At 40.6% G+C, this 19,075-nt stretch overlaps 1 protein-coding gene across 4 annotated transcripts in view; it reads left to right on the forward strand.

Moving 5' to 3' along the window:
* Positions 1-19,075, forward strand: part of ESR1 (estrogen receptor 1) — a 427,462-nt gene that overhangs the window by 391,931 nt on the left and 16,456 nt on the right. For all 4 annotated transcript variants that reach the window (XM_058735672.1, XM_058735671.1, XM_058735670.1 and 1 more), the window contains exon 7: positions 129-262. In XM_058735672.1, the coding sequence (XP_058591655.1) occupies positions 129-262 (134 nt within the window). The remainder of the gene's footprint in view (positions 1-128; positions 263-19,075) is intronic.

A 19,075-nucleotide genomic window follows, 5' to 3' on the forward strand; every position in this document is an offset into this window, starting at 1 on the left:
GGGCTGCAGTTTTTTTGACAGATTTGGAGCCAGTAGATTTTTTTTGAATGTGAACCTTATCATGGATCTGAAAGTTTATCTGTGCTTTAATACTTTTTTTTTTCTTTTTATTTTCTGTGTCTTCATAGGAACCAGGGAAAATGTGTAGAGGGGATGGTGGAGATCTTTGACATGTTGCTGGCTACGTCATCTCGATTTCGCATGATGAATCTCCAGGGAGAGGAGTTCGTGTGTCTCAAATCCATCATTTTGCTTAATTCTGGTTAGTTGATAACATGGGGGAATTTAATGCTGGGTTACTGGAAGAAAGATTTACTTGTATTTTCCGCCAGATACAGGCTGCCTGTTACCAAGGCATAATATAATTTGAAAGAAACAACTGACGCACATTTAAAATAACCTGTTGTCATTGTAGACCACTTAGGGAGGTGGAGCCTGTCCTGGTCAAATCCGATGAATGAAGAACAAAAATTGGACGTTGAATCAAATGGACTTTTCGTTGAAATGTTTGCATCCTTTTACAGATACTGGGGATGTTTTTATTTTATTATTTCTATTCATATTTTTGGGTGGATGTTTTTATTAAAATGGAACTGGTGTATAGATATATCTGTTGATAGCTATATGTGTCAGAAAAGAAGTGGACCAAGTGACCAATATCAGTAAGGATCCAAGAAGGAAAGAGGCTTATTTGAGATTGACCGTGTTTCTGGTCAAAACTGATTAGGTGACAAATATAACTGGCTCAGAGATAGAAATACCTGCTCCTAAAACTGAGGCGTGTGGAGTATGGTAAGGTTGTCCAGCTAAAAAGCAGTTCTCATTTGGTCCGTTGGTGTCCAAGTCAACTGTGTCCTCCTACTGATTCATTTGAGAAAACTTAGCTGAGAGCAGCATCTGGGTAGGGGATTTCTGGTTTGTTTTGTTTTTGTTCGCAGTAAGGTTGGCTGTCGTGTAAAGATATTCTCCAGGTCACCCAGATGGAAAGTATGGCTTAGCACCCTGTTCCTTCTGGCCCTCAGTATTTGGATTTAAGCACTAGATATCCAGTCTGTAGGACCCAAAGCTCAACAATTGGGTGTCAGCCTCACAGTTTTAGCCTGGACCTTTACCCCATCCCTGGTTCTGTTGATGCCTCTGACCTCATTCTCACATAGAAACCATAGTTATTTTTAATCCCTAGGCCTGATTTGGATCCAGATGCAGTCTCCAATTTCCCAATAGCTGAACAGCAGTTTGTATCGATCACATATGTAGATGTTTTGTGTCTTCCTCATGAACGCTAACCCCTTTGCACCTCCCCTAGCCATTTTCCACTCCCCTTCCCCACCAGCGCTAGTCACCTGTATCCCTGTGTCGCTTAATGGTTACCACAGTAATCATTCCCACTTATCAACCGGTGAATGGAAATCTGTACTACTCCACGAGGCAAGGACTGAATTACAGAATGAAGTTACATGAACAATGATGTGATCCACACTAAGGAAGTGATTACCACTCCATTCAAGTTTCTGGTTCCACTCACATCCATTGTGCTTTTCATTTGAGTCATTTGTCCAGCGCATCGAAGGGGTCAGATCCCACAATGGCTCTTTATTGGACGACAGTTCTGGGAGCAGTGCCACTCGTCTGCACAGCGCCAGGTCTTGAACCTGCTCCTTCTTCAGTGGAGGGCTGGCACACACTGACGCTTCCATGTGGGCAATCTGGAAACTTCAGGGGAAACAGGCCTATCAAGGCCTGGGACTTCCCTCGCCCCACCCCCCTCCACACTTTTACCGGGAAATAATACTCCAGACAGGAAGTGAAAATTAGCCAGAGTTCTATAACCAACACAAGTAAATGCTCTGATCTTAGTACCCAAAAATATTTCCTTCAAATCTGTGTAGCCTCTTCCTACATTACCGTTCTGTTCCTATGACAGGGTTTTTTTTTTTTTAAATATTATATATATATAAAAAAGGCAAGACTTTTGCTATGAAAAGGTTGGATTTGTAGACCCAGGTGTTTTAAATCCCAGAGGAGAAAACTCATCAGCCCTCACAAGAAAGTCTTTTGTTAAAAACTGGCCCCAGAATCTCAAAACATATTTCCCACTGCAGGATTGGCCCCTCCACCTGACTCTCCTCCCACTGGGTAAACTTTCCTACTCCATCCTGGTTCTTCTACTTATTTCTAAGGATCTTCTGTGAGCTTCCTTGCACTGATGGGTTGGAACACTATTTTGGAAACACGAAGCACTATATTTTGACAGGGTTTACAGCTGTCTTTCTCTTGAGACATCGGCGTGGCAACGCGTCTTTTCTATCGAGGACGGCACTGCTGGCTCGCGAGCAGTAACAAAACAGAAGCTGTCTCCCAACCTGTAAAAAAGGGAAACCACTCTTTTTACTCCTGAAGTGAGCTATGTTTGGAAAAGCAGATTCTGCTGCTGAGCACAGCTCCAAGTGTCTCATATTGTTCCTGAAAAACAGAATCAAAGAAGATACGACTTTAGCATAATGATAGGGTACTGGGAGATTTTTCAGAGTGAAAAAGCAGTCAGTCATATGAGGGTTACCACAGTCCTAACAATCTTAGTCCACAATTGGAGGTATGGAGCTTTTGAAAAACTGAACCAATTCATGACTCCGATGCAGGGCAGTTCTTCACTTGTCATGAGACAAAGAACAAAGTGACGTTCGTTCTAGGAATCTCTTGACAGAAGCTGGACAGGATTCAGGAAACCTGAGTAGGAAGATGCTTTTCAGATTCCTGGGAAACAAGACCTCAGTGTGTGGGGGGAACCTCGGGTTCTGTGTTGAGCCCCTGTCACCAAAGTCTGAGAGGGTGTATTTTACATTGGCCTTGACTTTGGGGCAGAGGCACAAGGGTAGTTGAAAAGTTGTTCCATGGCCTGCTAGGAATGACTTTCAGCAAGACTCAGGAGGGTCTCCCAAATGCCAGAATTCCCATGGGAAGCCCCCTTCACAGCTGTTTGGGAATGGGAGATACTCATCGTGATTTAAGAATAATTTATTACCTTGGTTACAAAAGCCTAGAATCATCCATAGGACAAACACTATCTTTCCACTCTCCACTAAAGGCCAGAGGCGTTCCTGGTTGATCCAGAGATGCCTTCGCAAAATCAATGCCAGCTTCAAGGCATTCTGAGAACTAGCTGGAACAGAACTCAAACAAGGGAGCGGAGCAGATGAGCTCAGGCAAAAAGGCTGAGAGGGAACAGTGGCGGGAGGCGGGCTGGTGCTGCAGAAGGGGACCCTGGACAGGGAAGGGGTCATCTGTGCCTGTTTCCTGTATTCCCCCTACCCGGTGGGGCTTCAGTCCTTCTTGATAATTCCAGTGTTTTTAATTCTTCCAGGCCCAGCTCAGACCTCATCTCATTCAGGAAATCTTGCTACCACCCAAGTCCATAATGAGCTTTCCTTTGCTAGACTTAGTTCATTGAGCCAGCACCATACAACCTAGCAGTTGGTCAATGGTTGACTGATTTCATTCATTTGTTCAATAATTCAGACACTTTGTGCCAAATACACAAAAATGAATGTCATAGGTTTTTGGCTTATTTTTTTCTTTCAGTTTTTAAATTTAACTTAGATTGGTTCTTCATGCATGTATATCCTGATTTCCCTATAAACTATTTGTACTTTTTTTACATTCTTCACAGTCTCTAACCTGTGAACTGTTAACAGGTGTTATACCGTCTATTGCTTTAATAGATGCTTATTGGCTGGACATGACCAGGGCGTTGTGGAACGTTCCCATCTGTCACATGCTGGTTCTACTATTATGAAATATATCATCCTTTTCAGATCCAGATAATATCAAACTATTAAATGGGAAAAATAATGTCCATTTCCTTGGGCTACTGTGAGCTAAGAGGGAAACTATATATACAATGTCTAATGCAGTTTTTGGAACACAGTAGACTTCCATCAGTGACAGCTATCATCATCACTTGGGAATCTCTGGCTCAAAAGGAGCCAGCCCATGCCTTTTTTTCAATATAATAAAGTGCTTTAGTTTAAAGGTTTCTCGCTAGGCTTAAAAAGTATGCAAGGACTCAAGGGTGACAATAACAATAGAGACTGAGACTGTTCCCCTGACAGTTGGTTAATTGTCCTGTTTAATTGTATTGAGAGAAATTTTAGAGCAAGATTGATCTCATGGATGATAACTGATTGTTAATTGAACCTAAATACTGGCTGACCTTAATGAAAACTCTGCGGTGAGCCACTGACAAATCACAGTGAGCTCATTCATCTGTTCACTGTGTTTCTTCTCATGCCCCTCCCCCCGCCACATGTGAGTCCCACAAACTCCTCAGAGTCCACTCCCGTTTGGATCACTACCCTTTTAGTGGGTGTTTTTCAAGACTCAGAGAAATTCACAAGTCAAAGCCTAATATGTACAAATATACAATAAATCTTTGGTTTGGCCTTCAGCATTCAACTTAATAATTCTTGATTCCCCTTTTCTGAACCTGTTACAGACCACAGTTCTTTATATTCCCCAGTAATTCCAAACACTGTCACACACCTCACGCCCTGGTCACTTTATCCACCCATCAGACCCCCAGACTCCAGCTCCCCTGTCCCCTGTGCCCCTCCTGAAATGTCTTATGCTACGGAAATATTGTATTACTGGTTATCGTCTCATCAAAACTGTCTTCAGACACCATTTCCCTTTCCACTGGCGGAGTAATAAAGAAGAGTAAAGGTAAGAAACAAAAAACAGAAAAGCAAACAGCAGCAATGCAGGGTGAAAAGGAAAACAAAATACCAGAAAGAATTATGGCCACGTTTCTAAAGTGTGTACCCTGGTGTTCATTTAGAGAAAAAAGGGATATGGAGTATTGAATTGGTATGGATACTTTAAGCATAAACGTAAAAACGATGCACTCTCTTGTCTGTCATCTAGTTCTGCTTTGTTAATATAGTGAGTGTTGTCCTCTTGGTGCCTCAATGGAACCTCCGATGCTGAAGCTATGGCATCCATTTGCTTCATATGTGTTCACCAGAGGCCACACTCTGGGCAGACGAGCATTTAATTCATGACCAATTATAACCAGCTCTCATCACAAGGAATATTTGCTCTGTCTAGAGCTGAATTCTTTACACTGTTAATTATTAAACAATTATTTAGAGCAGTTATATTTTTAAGTGGGAAATAAGACAATGACTCAGAGTCCCTATATTTAGAGGAAAGAACATTTTAAAAACATATTGGCTATAAACAATGAGGATCATTAATTCTCAACAGTTGAAGGTTTCTGACAGGCACAGGCCTTTGAGATTGCGAATGGACACATTGTCAGCTCTGCTCTGCTGTTGTTGTCACAGTGGAGAAGATTTAATTATATTATCTCTTGAGTTCTTTGTAATGCCAAGCTTCTTCTCCAGGGAGCCTTCCTATTGCTATGATTTTGAGATAAATGCCACTTCATAATTAAGTGGCTCATCAAGTCCTTCTCCCTGGCTGACTAGATTCTATAGGCAGTCTACTCAACTCTTAGAGCCTTTCCTTGCTACTAACTTCTGGTGCGGCTTGAAACAAGACTTGTGTCTCCACTGATTTCCTTGGTGTGGCGTGGACTTTGTCATTAGAGAGGCCTGGCATTCTAGACAAGCAACTCTGTCACTTAGGGGATGAAGGACGCCCTTTGATAAGCTGCTTCTCTATGAGAGGAATCTCTGTGTTCTTCTTAGCAGATAGATAACACATAAATTCCTGGCTGGAAATTCTGAGGTGGGATTTCACCCCTGCCATTTGGGGTTAAAAAATTGTGTTCTCATGACCAAAATATCCTTCTTGTGAATGGACAGCCTTAGATCCCAGACCAGGTGGATTGGGTCCTGTATCATGTTACAGACACGTCTCAGAGCTTCTGTGGAACTGAGGAAGCCAGCCAACTTCTTGTAGCCTGGGAAAGACTTGGTTGGGGGAGTCCCAATATGACTTTATGGGATGAGTCAAAATGCAGCAGCTGTTGGGAGACTGGAAATCCTTGCAGTGTTCCAATACGAGGAACAGTTTTACATTATATTCAGAACCTTGGGGAGGGACAGCTGCTTATCATTTTATGCTCACAAGAGCCCCAACAAAGGGGGAAGCCATCTTCTGGGTCCCTGATTCAACCACCCGTTGGATCCACCTACTCCAGGGTCCAGAAATCAGTATTCTTAAGGCTGACCCACTTAAAAGGAAAAAATGCCACAGACTCCCCTAATACTGATGCAAAATGTTCTTGTTCTTTGTATTATAATGCTGCTGAAATATGAATAATCATATTTATTATTTAAATGGACAACCAAGTATAAACTTCCTTTATAGCTCTCATATAAGTACAAAACCAAAATAAACTCACAAATGAAATACAAACTAAAAGACAAAGCGACGATAATGTTTTTTGCAGCAATTGAGTTGCTGTTTATAACATGCTTGGGGTAGACCTCTGGTCTGCTGGTCTACCAAGCACTCTTGTGATGACTGCATTCCCCCACCTCTTTCCTGTGTCCAGAATGATCACAAAACCTCTGCTTGTGTGCAGCATGCTGTGACATCATCTGGCTTTGGCAAGAACACGTTGGTTATGTATTTTGTTTGCTTCCGTTCTGTATTTTATTTATCTGAGATACTTAAAATATAACTGTTGGATTTGAGGCAAGTGTACTGATGGAAAATGTGTTACTCAGGAAACAAAAATTACATGGATTATCTAGTTTGGTGAGTGTCAGTGCTTCACACATTTCAATCATCTGGGGATCTTTTAAAAAACGTCCCTATGTTTCAACCAGGGAGTCTGATGTAGTTGATTCAAATATAATTCAGGTTCATGAGTATTAGTACTGTGTAAAGCTCCCCACCAAGACTTCAGTCTCATCAGGTTTGAGAACCATTGATGTAAGTGATTCAGAACATTCTGATATTAATGTCTTAATGGTATTTCTTAGATATCATTACAATGAAAGCACAAAATCCTAAAATTATAAGACAATTTAAAGACCTTGAAGAATAAATTTTTAATTCTCAGGAATATGTGAAACCTTGTTTGAAAACTACTGGTATAGATGATGACATTTCAGCTACATTAGAAGAGTCCTCTAGTGTATCATGAAACTAACCATTCTGCAGAGTGAGGAGGCAGCCGCTCGTGCTCAGAACTGTACATAAAAGTGAGTCAGAGCTGGGGCCACAGATAATAGACTCATTATTTCAACATCATGACATAAGGGCTGTGATGTAGATAAGCACGTGACAGGAGGATCCCTGCATGGGAACTGATAGGTCAGCTAAATCTCGAGGAGGAGCAGGACTTAGCTGGAGTCAGAAGCAAGACAAGGGGCAATGGCCTTACCATTCATCTAGCAGTGAGGATATCATCAAGTCACTGGACTTCTTGTCGTTTGTTTCCTCAACCAGTAAAAAGAAAAAATAAACAGTTCTGCCAAACTTATGTGTTTGTTATGACAGAGCAAGATAGCTTAAAAATATAAACATCATAGCATCATTACTAGTATAGTCTTTTTTTTTTTTTCCAAAGGGAAACTATTAGGCAATCAAATATCCTACCAAGATGTTGGTGTCAAGATCTCCCTGTTCTAATCAAAGGACTAGAAGTACACTCAGGGCCTATATTTGGAAGGGCCTTAGGTGCCCTCCTTTCACCTTCATGCCCGGCCTCTAGTTTAAAAGTGTTTTGACACTTGAACTGAAGAAAACCATGAGAAAAATGACAATAAAATCCCACTAATATCTCGAGCTCACAAGTAAAATAAAATATTGTTTTTAATGGGTTTATCTTTCCCCACAAGATGCTCATTGAATAAGTAAAAGCCATGATAGAATGTGTATGCTTCCTGAAACATTTCAATGGAATGTCGAACTGTCCTGTAAAGTTTTAGTCTAAACCAAACATCCCTGCACTTGGTTGGAAGACCCACTTCTGGTCTAGCCTTCCACTCGTGGCCTTGTGGCTCCATACTCCTTCTCTGTTGGTGAAAGAAAGATGGGGAAACAGACTTCCTGCTGCAAGTTTCTGTCTTCCCATCCCCCTTCCCATGGGGCCCCTGAGCACAGCATTCCTTTAGCTTCCTCCAGCACTTTCCCCGAGAGGGCGTGTGGCTACTTCCGTATGTTGAGGTAGATTCAGACCACCTCAGGCCTATTTTCTCTGAGTTTTTACGTTACATCTACTTTTTGGGTTTGAGTTTTCTTCTGGCATATAAGAAAGACATCAGTACCCCCATGGAACCAAATGATATCCATGGCTGTTATAAGCTATTATTTGTTAGCTTAACTACCATTTACTGAGTATTCACTACTTTCCAGGCATGTGCTAAGTGCTGGAAATACACAGTTGCCTTTAGTTGCCTTATCTGTAGTAGTTTTTACCCTGTGGTTTCCACGAAGTGAGGCACGTGGACTGCTCCCTGGCACCTAAGGACTGTTCCATCAAGGTGACTCAGTGGTCATACCAATAATGATAGTAATAGCAGTGATTACTAAGGCAGTTCCTACCTCAAAGTCCTCATGGTCTAAAGACAGAGACAGATATAAAAAGAGAATTTATATTTTAAAAAAGAAAGTTGTGATTATAAAACTTTATGTTCAGTTGAGGTCACTTAAGAATACCAAATACATCACTAAGGAAATCAACAACAACCCAAAGCCAACCAACCATTCGGACATTGCGATGTACCTCATTGCAATATAGTGGAAAGGGTAAGAGCAGGAGACTCTGGTCTCCTTGTCCATGAAATGCAGATCATAATAGCACCTACCTGCTAATATGAGTTAGCTCTTAAAACAATGCCACTTAGACCGACACTCCATTTGTGTGAGGTAGTATTTTCCTTCCTTGACATACCGTGAATATAACCATATTTGTATTTACGCATTTTAATTCGTGTTATGCTCATGTACTTTCTTTAAAAATAAGATTTTAAATGGCTGCGTAATCATGCATGAGGATATAACATCATTAATTCCACAACCTGATGCTGTTAAACATTTAAGTGCTTTCTCTTTTTTGGTGTTATAAATTATGCTTGCTTTGCATTCTTTCATTACGTCCTTTGCCTACATTTGCTTATGGTTTTGGATGTTTGTAGGAGTAGAGTCGCTCGTAAAAGGCCATAAAAATTCTTATGGCTCTTGGTACATGTTACCTACTGTTCCAGAAGGCCTTATCAAATTACACTTTTACATGAATGTAACCTTACCATGCAACGTGAGAGACAGAGGTGAGTGCAGACCGCTGGCCAGTTGGAGAGAGCAGATAGCTTCCTCCTGCCCAGCTACTGCCCTCTTTTGTGAAAGACTCATAGTCAGCAATTTCTACGTAGGTCATATTATAAGCATCATGTTATGAACCTCCCAAGTTCACTCCTTTTGAAGCAAATTATCACGTAGAGAATTTTGTTTATTTTGTTGTCTGTATAGATGCCTGTTGTGTTAAGTTTCAGGTCTGTGACTTTATACAGACGTTGTGCTGGGGAACTACTCTTCTTCCAAACTGTCAAGGTGCACAAAGAGCTGGCATTTTTGGTCTCACCTTCTGCCCTTGATCCCTTCCACTGATTTTTTTAAAAGTGGTATTTATAAAAAGAAAGACACCAGGTTGAATGGCTGGAAGTGTCCCTCCCTTCAAAACTCGTCTAGGGAAAGAAACCTGGTTCCTCCAGTGGTTTCGTTTGCTCTGGATTCTGGGCCTTTGTGAGACTGGCATACCTTTCCTAGCCCATAATGAGTTTAGAAGAGGCAGCTTACCATGTGAACCCACTACTGCTCCAGACAGGCTATTCATTGGCTGCTGGTTCAAGAGTGCCCTGTCCAATGCTGTCGATGCCCCAAGGATGCCCCGAGTACAGGCTAGTCTCCAGATTCTCACACCTGGAAGCAGACAGATGCTGGGAAACCTGGTCCAGCTCAGAACAATAGTCAACCCTGAGGATGGCTACGCATGTGTGTCAGGAAGGGACTGGCAGGAGCAGTTTCTTTACTCTTTCAAATTGGCATCAACAGCAATGATGAATTAACCCTGGAATGGAAAATTCATTTTCATCTTGACAGGTGAAGTATCTGCTCTTTCCCTTAGTATAGCAAGCGTTACTCTTTGAGCGAGGTAACATAACCTTCACGTTCAGTGAAAGCCAACACTCAGGACCTTCTAGCAAAACCTTAATGCTGCGCTTTCTTTGCATTCCAACTTACAAGTCCTCTGGGGACAAAAAGCTAATCCTTGAAGCTGATCTTTTTTGCACTGAGACATGTAGTTCGGGTTATTGATGATATGTCAGAAGTATTTCCCACTAGGAAAATTATTCTCAGGGGGCACCTGGGTGGTTCAGTCAGTTAAGTGTCCCACTCTTTGTTTTGGCTCAGGTCACGATCTCACTGTTTGTGGGTTCGAGCCCCGTACTGGGCTCTGTGCTGACAGCATGGAGCCTGCTTGGGATTCTGTCTCCCTCTCTCTCTCTCTGCCCCTCCCCTGCTTGCTGTCTCTCTCTCTCAAAAATAAATAAATAAACTCAGAAGCTTTAGTGGCAAATTTGTTAGTTTTACTTCTTGTCAAAATAGCAAGCCTTGAAGAGTTTCAGAAATGGGAACAGCCTTAGGGATGATAGAAATATTATGAAAAGAGTCATAAGTAATATCCCTACAGCAAGCTCCTTATTCCTTGGGATTTCCATTCACCAGCTGTGTTTCTCTCTCATCAGTCCAGGCATTGACAAAGCTCATGAAATAATAGAAATGAAAGGGGCTTTGATTTTGTATTTTTAATAACATTTTTCTCCACCAAATTATGAAAATCATACATGCCCAACACAGGGAACTTGGAAAATACAGAAAAACCACCAAGAAAAATAATCTCCTAAGGAATCACAATTCTGCCACACAAAAGTAATCATTGTCAACGGTTTGTTGAAAGTTCTTAATTAAAGAGACTCTTAGAAGATGTCCGTGTGCACAGTGTTCCTTCCTTTCTCCACGCTGTCCTGCACAGTTCTGAAAAGCTGGATTGCTCCTAAGTCATTCCAGGAAAATGATTAGTTTTTTTCAAATATCTCTGGAGGTGAGTCCTTTGGCAATCATTTATAGTTTTTCACAAACCTTGCAGTTAAGAAACTCTTTGTGTAGCTTCTGAGCAGTGGACTGGGTGTGAAGGATATTTGGGTTCTGGCTCTAGCTCTGACTGACAGGGTGATCCCAGGGAAGCCCAGCCTAGCTGCCCTGCCTAAAACCCCTCTCAGCTCTTTCTAGCATCTACTAGCCTGGTTCCCTAACCTCTTGGAGCCTGTTTCCCAATGATTGAAAGTAACTGAAGTGGAGCAGGTTTGGGAGTTTCGGACATTAAAAACTTTTATTTTTGTTTATTTTTAATAGACTTTATTTTTTTGAGCAGTTGTACATGATAGAGCAGTTTAGAGCAAAACTGAGTGAGAGGTACAGAGATTTCTCCTCTTCCCACACTAACACCTACTATCAAAATCCTTCACCAGAACGTCTGATGTACCATTGATGAACCTGTATTACACACCATTATCACCCAAAGTCCACAGTTTACATTAGTCACACTTGGTATTGTACGTCCTGTGGGTTTTGGCACATGGAAAATGGCACATATCCACCATTATAGTAACAGCGTGGTTTCACTGCTCTAAAAATTCTGTGTTCTGCCCATACGTCCTCCCCGTCCCTGCCTTGAAAACCACTGATCTTTTTTTGCTCTCTCCATACTTCTCCTTTTCTTAGAATGTCATGTAGTTGGAATCATACAGCATAGAGTCTTTCTAGATTGGCCTCTTTCACTTAGTAATATGTGTTTAAGATTCCTCCACATCTTTTGATAGCTTGATAGCTCATTTCTTTTTAGTGCTGAATAAGATTGTATTGTCTGGATGTACTATAGTTGATGTATCCATTCACCTATTGTAAGGCATTTTGATTGCTTCCAAGTTTGAGAAATTATGAATAACAGTGCTGTACATATCCCCCCGGCAGGTTTTTGCGTGGACATAGATTTTCAACTCATTTGGGTAAATACCAAAGAGCATGATTACTGGATCTTATGGTAAGGGTGTATTTGGTTTTGTAAGCATCTGCCAAACTGTCTTCCAAAGAGGCTCTGCCATTTTTCATTCCTTCTAGAGTTCCCGTTTTCCTATATCCTTGCCAGCATTTGGTGTTGTCAGTGTTCCAGATTTTGGGCTCTCTAAGAGGTGTCTTGTTCTAATAGGCAGTTCCTTAATGACATATCATGTGGAGCATCTTTTCATGAAAAAAAAATTTTTTAATGTTTATTTATTTTTGAGAGAGAGACAGACAGAATGAGAGGGGCAGAGAGAGAGGGAGACATAGAATCTGAAGCAGGCTCCAGGCTCTGAGCTGTCAGCAGAGAGCCCAATGAGGAGCTCAAACCCACGAGCCATGAGATCATGACCTGAGCTGAAGTCGGATGCATAACCGACTGAGCTACCCAGGCGCCCCTAGCATCTTTTCATATGCTTATTTGTCATCTGTATATTTTTCCTTTAATGAGGTGTCTATTCAGGTCTTTTGCCTATTTTTTTGAGTATAGTTGATACACAAAGGTTATGTTAGTTTCAGGTGTAAAACTTAGTGATTTGACAAGTTCTTACATTATGCCATGTTCACCACAAATACAGCTACCATCTGTCCCATTACATCACTGTTACAGTATCACTGAATTCCTTATGCTCTGCTTTTTATTCCTGTGACTTTCTCGTTCCATAATGGGAAGCCTCTATCTCCCTCTCTCCTTCACCCATTTAGCCCAACCTCCTAAACCTCTTCCCTTTTGGCAACCATCAGTTTTGCTCCATGTTTATAGGTCTGATTCTGCTTTTTGTTTGTGTATTCGTTTTTTAAGATTTGATTTTGAATGGAATCATATGGAATTTGTCTCTCTTAGTTGGACTTGTTTCACTTAATACCCTCTAGGTATACCCTCCATTTTTGTCTCAAAAGGCAGGATCTCCTTTTGATGGCTGTGCAATATTCCACATTTTCTTATTCATTTGTCTGTTGGTGGACACTTAAGTTTCTTCCATATCTTGGCGATTATAAATAATGCTTCAATAAACATAGGGGTGCATACATCTTTTTGAGTTTGTGTTTTCCCTGGGTAAATACCCAATAGTGGAATAATTGGATCATATGGTATTTCAATTTTTAATTTTTTGAGGAACCTCCATACTGTTTTCCACAGTAGCTGCACCAGTTTACATTCCCTGAGGGTTCCTTTTTGTCCACATTCTCATCAATACTTGTTGCTTCTTGTCTTCTTAATTTTTACCCATACTGACAATTGTGAAGAGATGTCTCATTAGGGTTTTGATTTGCATTCTCTAATGATTAGTGATGCTGAGCATCTTTTCACGAATCTGTTGGCCATCTGTATGTTTTCTTTGGCAAAAGATCTGTGCCAGTTTTCTGCCCATTTTTAGTCAGGTTGTTTGTTTGCATGTGTGTCTGTTGAGTTGTATAATCTCTTAATATATTTTGGATATTAACCCCTTATTGTATATGTCATTTGCAAAAATCTCCCATTCAGTAGGTTATCTTTTTGTTTTCTTGATGGTTTCCTTTGCTGTGCAAAAGCTTTTTAGTTTGATACAGTCCCAATAATTTATTTTTGCTTTTATTTCCCTTGTCTTAACAGACAGATCTAAAAAAATGTTGCTATGTCTGATATTAGAGAAATTACTGCCTGTGCTCTCTCTCTTCAAGGATTTTTATGGTTTAGTTCTCACATTTAGGTCTCTAGTCCATTTTGAGTTTATTTTTGTGTATGGTGTTGGTGTTCCAGTGTCATTCTTCTGCATGTAGCCATCCAGTTTTCCCAACACCGTTTACTAAAGAGACTGTCTTTTCCCCATTGTATATTCTTGCCTCCTTTGTCATAGATTAATTGACTATATAAATGTGGGTTTATTTCTGGGATCTCTATTCTGTTCCATTAATCTGTGTGTCTATTTTTGTGCCAGTACCGTTCTGTTTTGATTACTACAGTTTTGTAGTATATTTTGAAATCTGGGATTGTGATACCTCCAACTTTGTTCTTTCTTACGATTGCTTTGGCTATTCCAGGTCTTCTGTGGTTCCATACAAATTTAAGTATAATTCTTCTAATTTTGTGGCCCATTTTTTAATTGGGTTGTTCATTTTCTTATGTTGACCTTTAAGAGTTCTTTGTATATTTTGTATAAGAATCCTTCCTCATCAGATATGTCTTTTGTAAATATTTTCTCCCAGTATGGCTTGCCTTCTCACTTTTTAGATTGTTGGTTTTTAAATGTTCTTCTGTTTCAAGACTTGTGTTCCAGAAGGAGACTCTGGTGAAGGAGGAGAAGCTGAGTGAGTGAGATCCAGCCCCACACCTTTATTTCTTCTGCTTCCAAAGTTTTACTACACCCAGTTTATATATGAAGTTTTTATAAGAGGTTCACAGTTTTCAGGGGTTTTGATCCTCAAAATAGTTTGAAAACTACTGAATTAGATGAATGTAGGCCCTTTTAAAATCTATAGTTCTGGAATTCTGTGTCTCCTTTTTGCAATGTAATATAACCTTTCTCAAGGAAAAATGAGATAAACCTGTCATGGTCATGTGACACTTTTTTGATATAATTTTCATCTACTGTAGTGTTCACTTGAAATGGAGAAACTGATAACCCTAAGGAATATGTGCCATTTAGATGCCCACTTTTCTCTTCAAAACAGTAATTTTTGAAACTAATTATCTCTTCCGAAGTAATCAGAGGGAACTATCAGCCATTTCACTTTTATATCTAGGTAAAAGGGGAAAAGTATATCTGAAATTTTGTGACTCTGGAGATAAACATACAAGTCAGAACCAAGAATGTGCAACGTTCATCTGTTAGCAACCAGTGCTGAACATCATAGGGTTTTGAACAGTTGTGCCGTTCAATTCAGGATGATGAGCTCACATGCATTTCAGCTTATTATATATTCTTAGATCACACGTCACTTTTTTTTCCTGGATTTGAAGCTAAGTCACTCAGATGAATGTTTAATGATGTTTTGTAAACATTTGCATTCACACTAACACTGTTTATTGATTTGGCAGAAGATGGAGGGATATCTTTTTCATTTTTTTATTCACATATTGCCTATTCCACAGAGAATTTGAAATGGCTTACTTTTATGTAATGCAAAGGGAGTAGACCAATAATTGACAAAATCTGTAAAAAAGGAAAATAAAGTGAATAAAGTAATAAATCCAGGAACCTAATTAGTGCACAGAAGTACATCTGTACAGCTCTTAGGAATGGGCCACAAATTTGGCTCTAAATCTCCTTCACTTGGCCAAAGCACAGATGAGAACACATTCCATTATAAGGTTCATAGACTTTTAATAAAAATAAAAGCAAATAGACCAGTTGTATAACATAAAACACTCTCCTCCGGGCAAATCTCTACAAAGTCTATTTCTCACAATTGGGACTGGGTAAGGATTGTTCAACCAAGAATTCAGAGTGTTTTATACTCTGGTGAGAGACCAGATGCAGATAGTTTGGGTTGCCAGTTAGGGGAAGATCCATATGTTTTGAGATGGATCAGCTGGACAGTGGCCAGGTGTAATAGCTTCCAATGAAAGTTGTTAACTGCACACAGTATCTGACAGGATGAGTTAAAACCCTTACCAGTTGTACCAAGGATGAAGGTCAAGGGCTGGATTAAGGCATTGATAGGCAATAGGGTTTATAATGTGTAGAGAGTATTCAGGTACACCAGAACAGGAGCCCAATCTCTAATCTGCCTATCATTTTCCCTTCAAAGTGTTTTGTGCAGATACCCAGCTATATTATGCCTACTGCTACTGTGTAATAAATTACCCCCAAAACATAACAAGTTAAAAAAAAAAGTTTGGATTCTCTTGGCCATGAATTTGTATAGGGTACAGAATGAACATCTTGTCTCTATTCCACAATGTCTAGCGCCTCAGATGGGGAGCCTCATAATGTTGGGATAATTTGGTAATTGTAGGCGTGGTCATCTTGATGTGTGCCTTTATTCACACGGTAGCAATTGATGCTGGCTGCTGGCTAGGACATCAACTGGAGCTGTTGACTAAAATGCGTACCTATGGTTTCTCCCGTAACTCCCACACAGCCTGGTGCAGTGTACCTCTTAGAAGGTGGCAAGGGCTCCAGAAGCAGCTGTCCCAGCTGACAAGGCAAAAGCTGCATGGCCTAATAGGATAACCCCTTAGAAGCCACACAGTATCACTTCCAGCCCTCCCCCTTTTTTTAATTACAAGCAAGTCATGGGTCCGCCCAGACTCAAAGGAGGGCATAGATTGGACACCTCTGTGGGAAGAGTGTCAGGATCATGTTGTTGAGCAGCATGTTGGATAGGAGATGTTGTAGTGGTCACATTGGAAAATACAGTCTGCTCCAATGTGTAAGAGCTGCTTCCTGCTCTGTGTTGTTGCTCCATTGCCCTTAAGATGCCAAGCAAGAAAAGGAAAGGTCCAGGGAAATGAATTTATGCCGACTATTTTGGCCTACCTTCCCTGGGGAAAAAATGAAACCTCAAGGCCAGGCCAGCTCCTTGGGACTAGGAATTCTGCATGGAACCTTGTGAATAGATTCCTGTGTGATAGATGGGCTGCACATTTTCCATCAAATGGCCCTTCAGGGGCTCCTGGGTAGCTCAGTCAGTTAAACAACTGACTTCAGTTACGGTTCGTGGGTTCGAGCCCTATGTCAGCCTCTGTGCTGACAGTTCAGAGCCTGAGCTACCTTCAAATTCTGCGTCTCCCTCTCTCTTTCTCTGCCCCTCCTCAGTCATTCTGTCTCTCTCTCAAAAATAAATAAATATTAACAAAAAAAATTTTTTTAATGTCCCTCCAGAACATCTTGACCTCAGAAACCTCGTAATTGACTGTTTGTGGGATTGGAGAATCAGAACCCTGGCTGCTTCCTTCTATATTACTGATACAACTAACCTAAATAAGGCTTTTAAGCAAAACATAGATCCATAATGAATTTATCCTAAAAGGTATAAGGCTAGAATATTATTTATTACAAAAATTTTTAACTGGAATTTTTTTTTAATTTGGGTATAGTTGACACACAATGTGACTTTTTTTTAATGTTTATTTATTTTTGAGAGAGAGAGAGAGAGAGACAGAGAGAGAGACAGAGCACAAGTGGGGAACAGGCAGAGAGAGAGGAAGACACAGATTCTGAAGCAGGCTCCAGGCTCTGAGCTGTCAGCACAGGGCCCGATGTGGGGCTTGAACTCATGAAGTGCCAGATTATGACCTGAGCTGAAATCAAGAGTCAGATACACAACCGACTGAGCCATCCAGGTGCCCCGGCACAATGTGACATTAGCTTCAGGTGTACAGGGTAATAATGATCAACAGGTTTGGACATTGTGATGTGCTCATCACAAGTGTAGGTACCATCTGACCTCACATGTCACTATTGGAGTATCATTGACTACATTCCTCACGCTGTGCCTTTTATTGCTGTGACCTATTCATTCCATAACTGGAAGCATGTATCTCCTCCCGTTCACCCATCTTGCCCAGCACCCCTCACCCCGACAACTGCAATTTCATATATAAAAGCTACAGGCAACAGAGTGAAACCAAATCACTTTATTATAGCCTATACAAAATAAACTTAAAATAGACTGAAAACTTAAATGTAAGACCTGAAACCATAATACTCCTAGAAGAAAACATAGGCAGTAAGCTCCTTGACATTGGTCTTAGAATTATTTTTTTTTGGATCTGTCTCCTCCGTAAGGGACAACAAAAGCAAATATAAACAAATGGAAGGGGGCATTTGGGTCACTCAGTGGGGTAAGCATCCGACTCAGTTTCTGCTCAGGTCATGAGATCATGGTGTGTGAGTTCAAGCTCTGCATTGGGCTCCGCACTGATGGTGTGGAGCCTGCTTGAGATTCTCTCTCCGTCTCCCTCTCTCTCTGCCTCTCGCCTGCTTGCACTCTCTGTCTCTCTGTCAAAATAAACTCAAAAAAAAAAATAAAACAAACAAATGGGACTACGTTAAATTAAAAGCCCTTGCGCAATGAAGGAAACCATCGAAAAGATGAAAAGACATCCCACTGAATGGGAGAACATATTTGCAAATAAAGTGTCCCCCTTATTAGGAGTGCATATCCAAGATACACGAAATACATAGCAAAAGCCAAACAATCCAATTTCAAAAAATGGGAGAAGGACCTGAATAGACTTTTTTCCAAAGGAGACACCCAGATGGCCAACAGGCACATGAATGGGTGCTCAACATCATGAGTCGTCTTGGAAATGCAAATTAAAACCACAGTGAGTTACCACCTCACACCTGTCAGAATGCCTATTATCAGAAAGACAAGAAATAACAAGTGCTGGAGAGGATGTGGAGAAAAGAGAAGTCTCGTGCGCTGTTGGTGGAGATGTAAATTGGTGCGGCCACCGCGGAAAATAGTATGAAGTTTCCTTCAAAAATTAAAAATAAAACTACCGTATGTTCCAGCAATCCTCCAAAAGCAATTCTTTTTGGAGGATCGCTGGAATTCGAAGAATTCAAAGGAAATGAAAATGTTAATTCAAAAAGATACACACACTCCTGCATTCGTCGCAGCATTGTTTACAACAGCCAAGATATTGAAGCGACCCAAGTGTCCATCTATAGGTGAATGGATAAAGAGGATGTGGTATAGACATACAATAGAATGTTACTCTGCTATAAAGAGTAATGAGATCTTACCATTTGCAACAAGATGCATGGATAGACCTAGACGGTATTATGGTAAGTGGAAGGAGTCAGAGAAAAAAAAAATACCAAAGGATTTCACTTATATGTGTAATCTAAAAAGCAAAACAAATGAAGAAACAAAGTAGAACAGAAACAGAGCCCTAGATACAGAAAACAAACTGGTGATTGCCAGAGGGGAAGAGGTGGGGAGATGGACGAAATAGGTGAAGGAAATTAAAAGGTACAATCTTCCAGTTATAAGATAAACTGGATGTAACATCCAGACAGGGCATATAGTCAATAATATTGTAAGA

The sequence above is a fragment of the Neofelis nebulosa genome, chromosome 6 (assembly GCF_028018385.1).
Source record: "Neofelis nebulosa isolate mNeoNeb1 chromosome 6, mNeoNeb1.pri, whole genome shotgun sequence".
Lineage (NCBI taxonomy): Eukaryota > Metazoa > Chordata > Mammalia > Carnivora > Felidae > Neofelis > Neofelis nebulosa.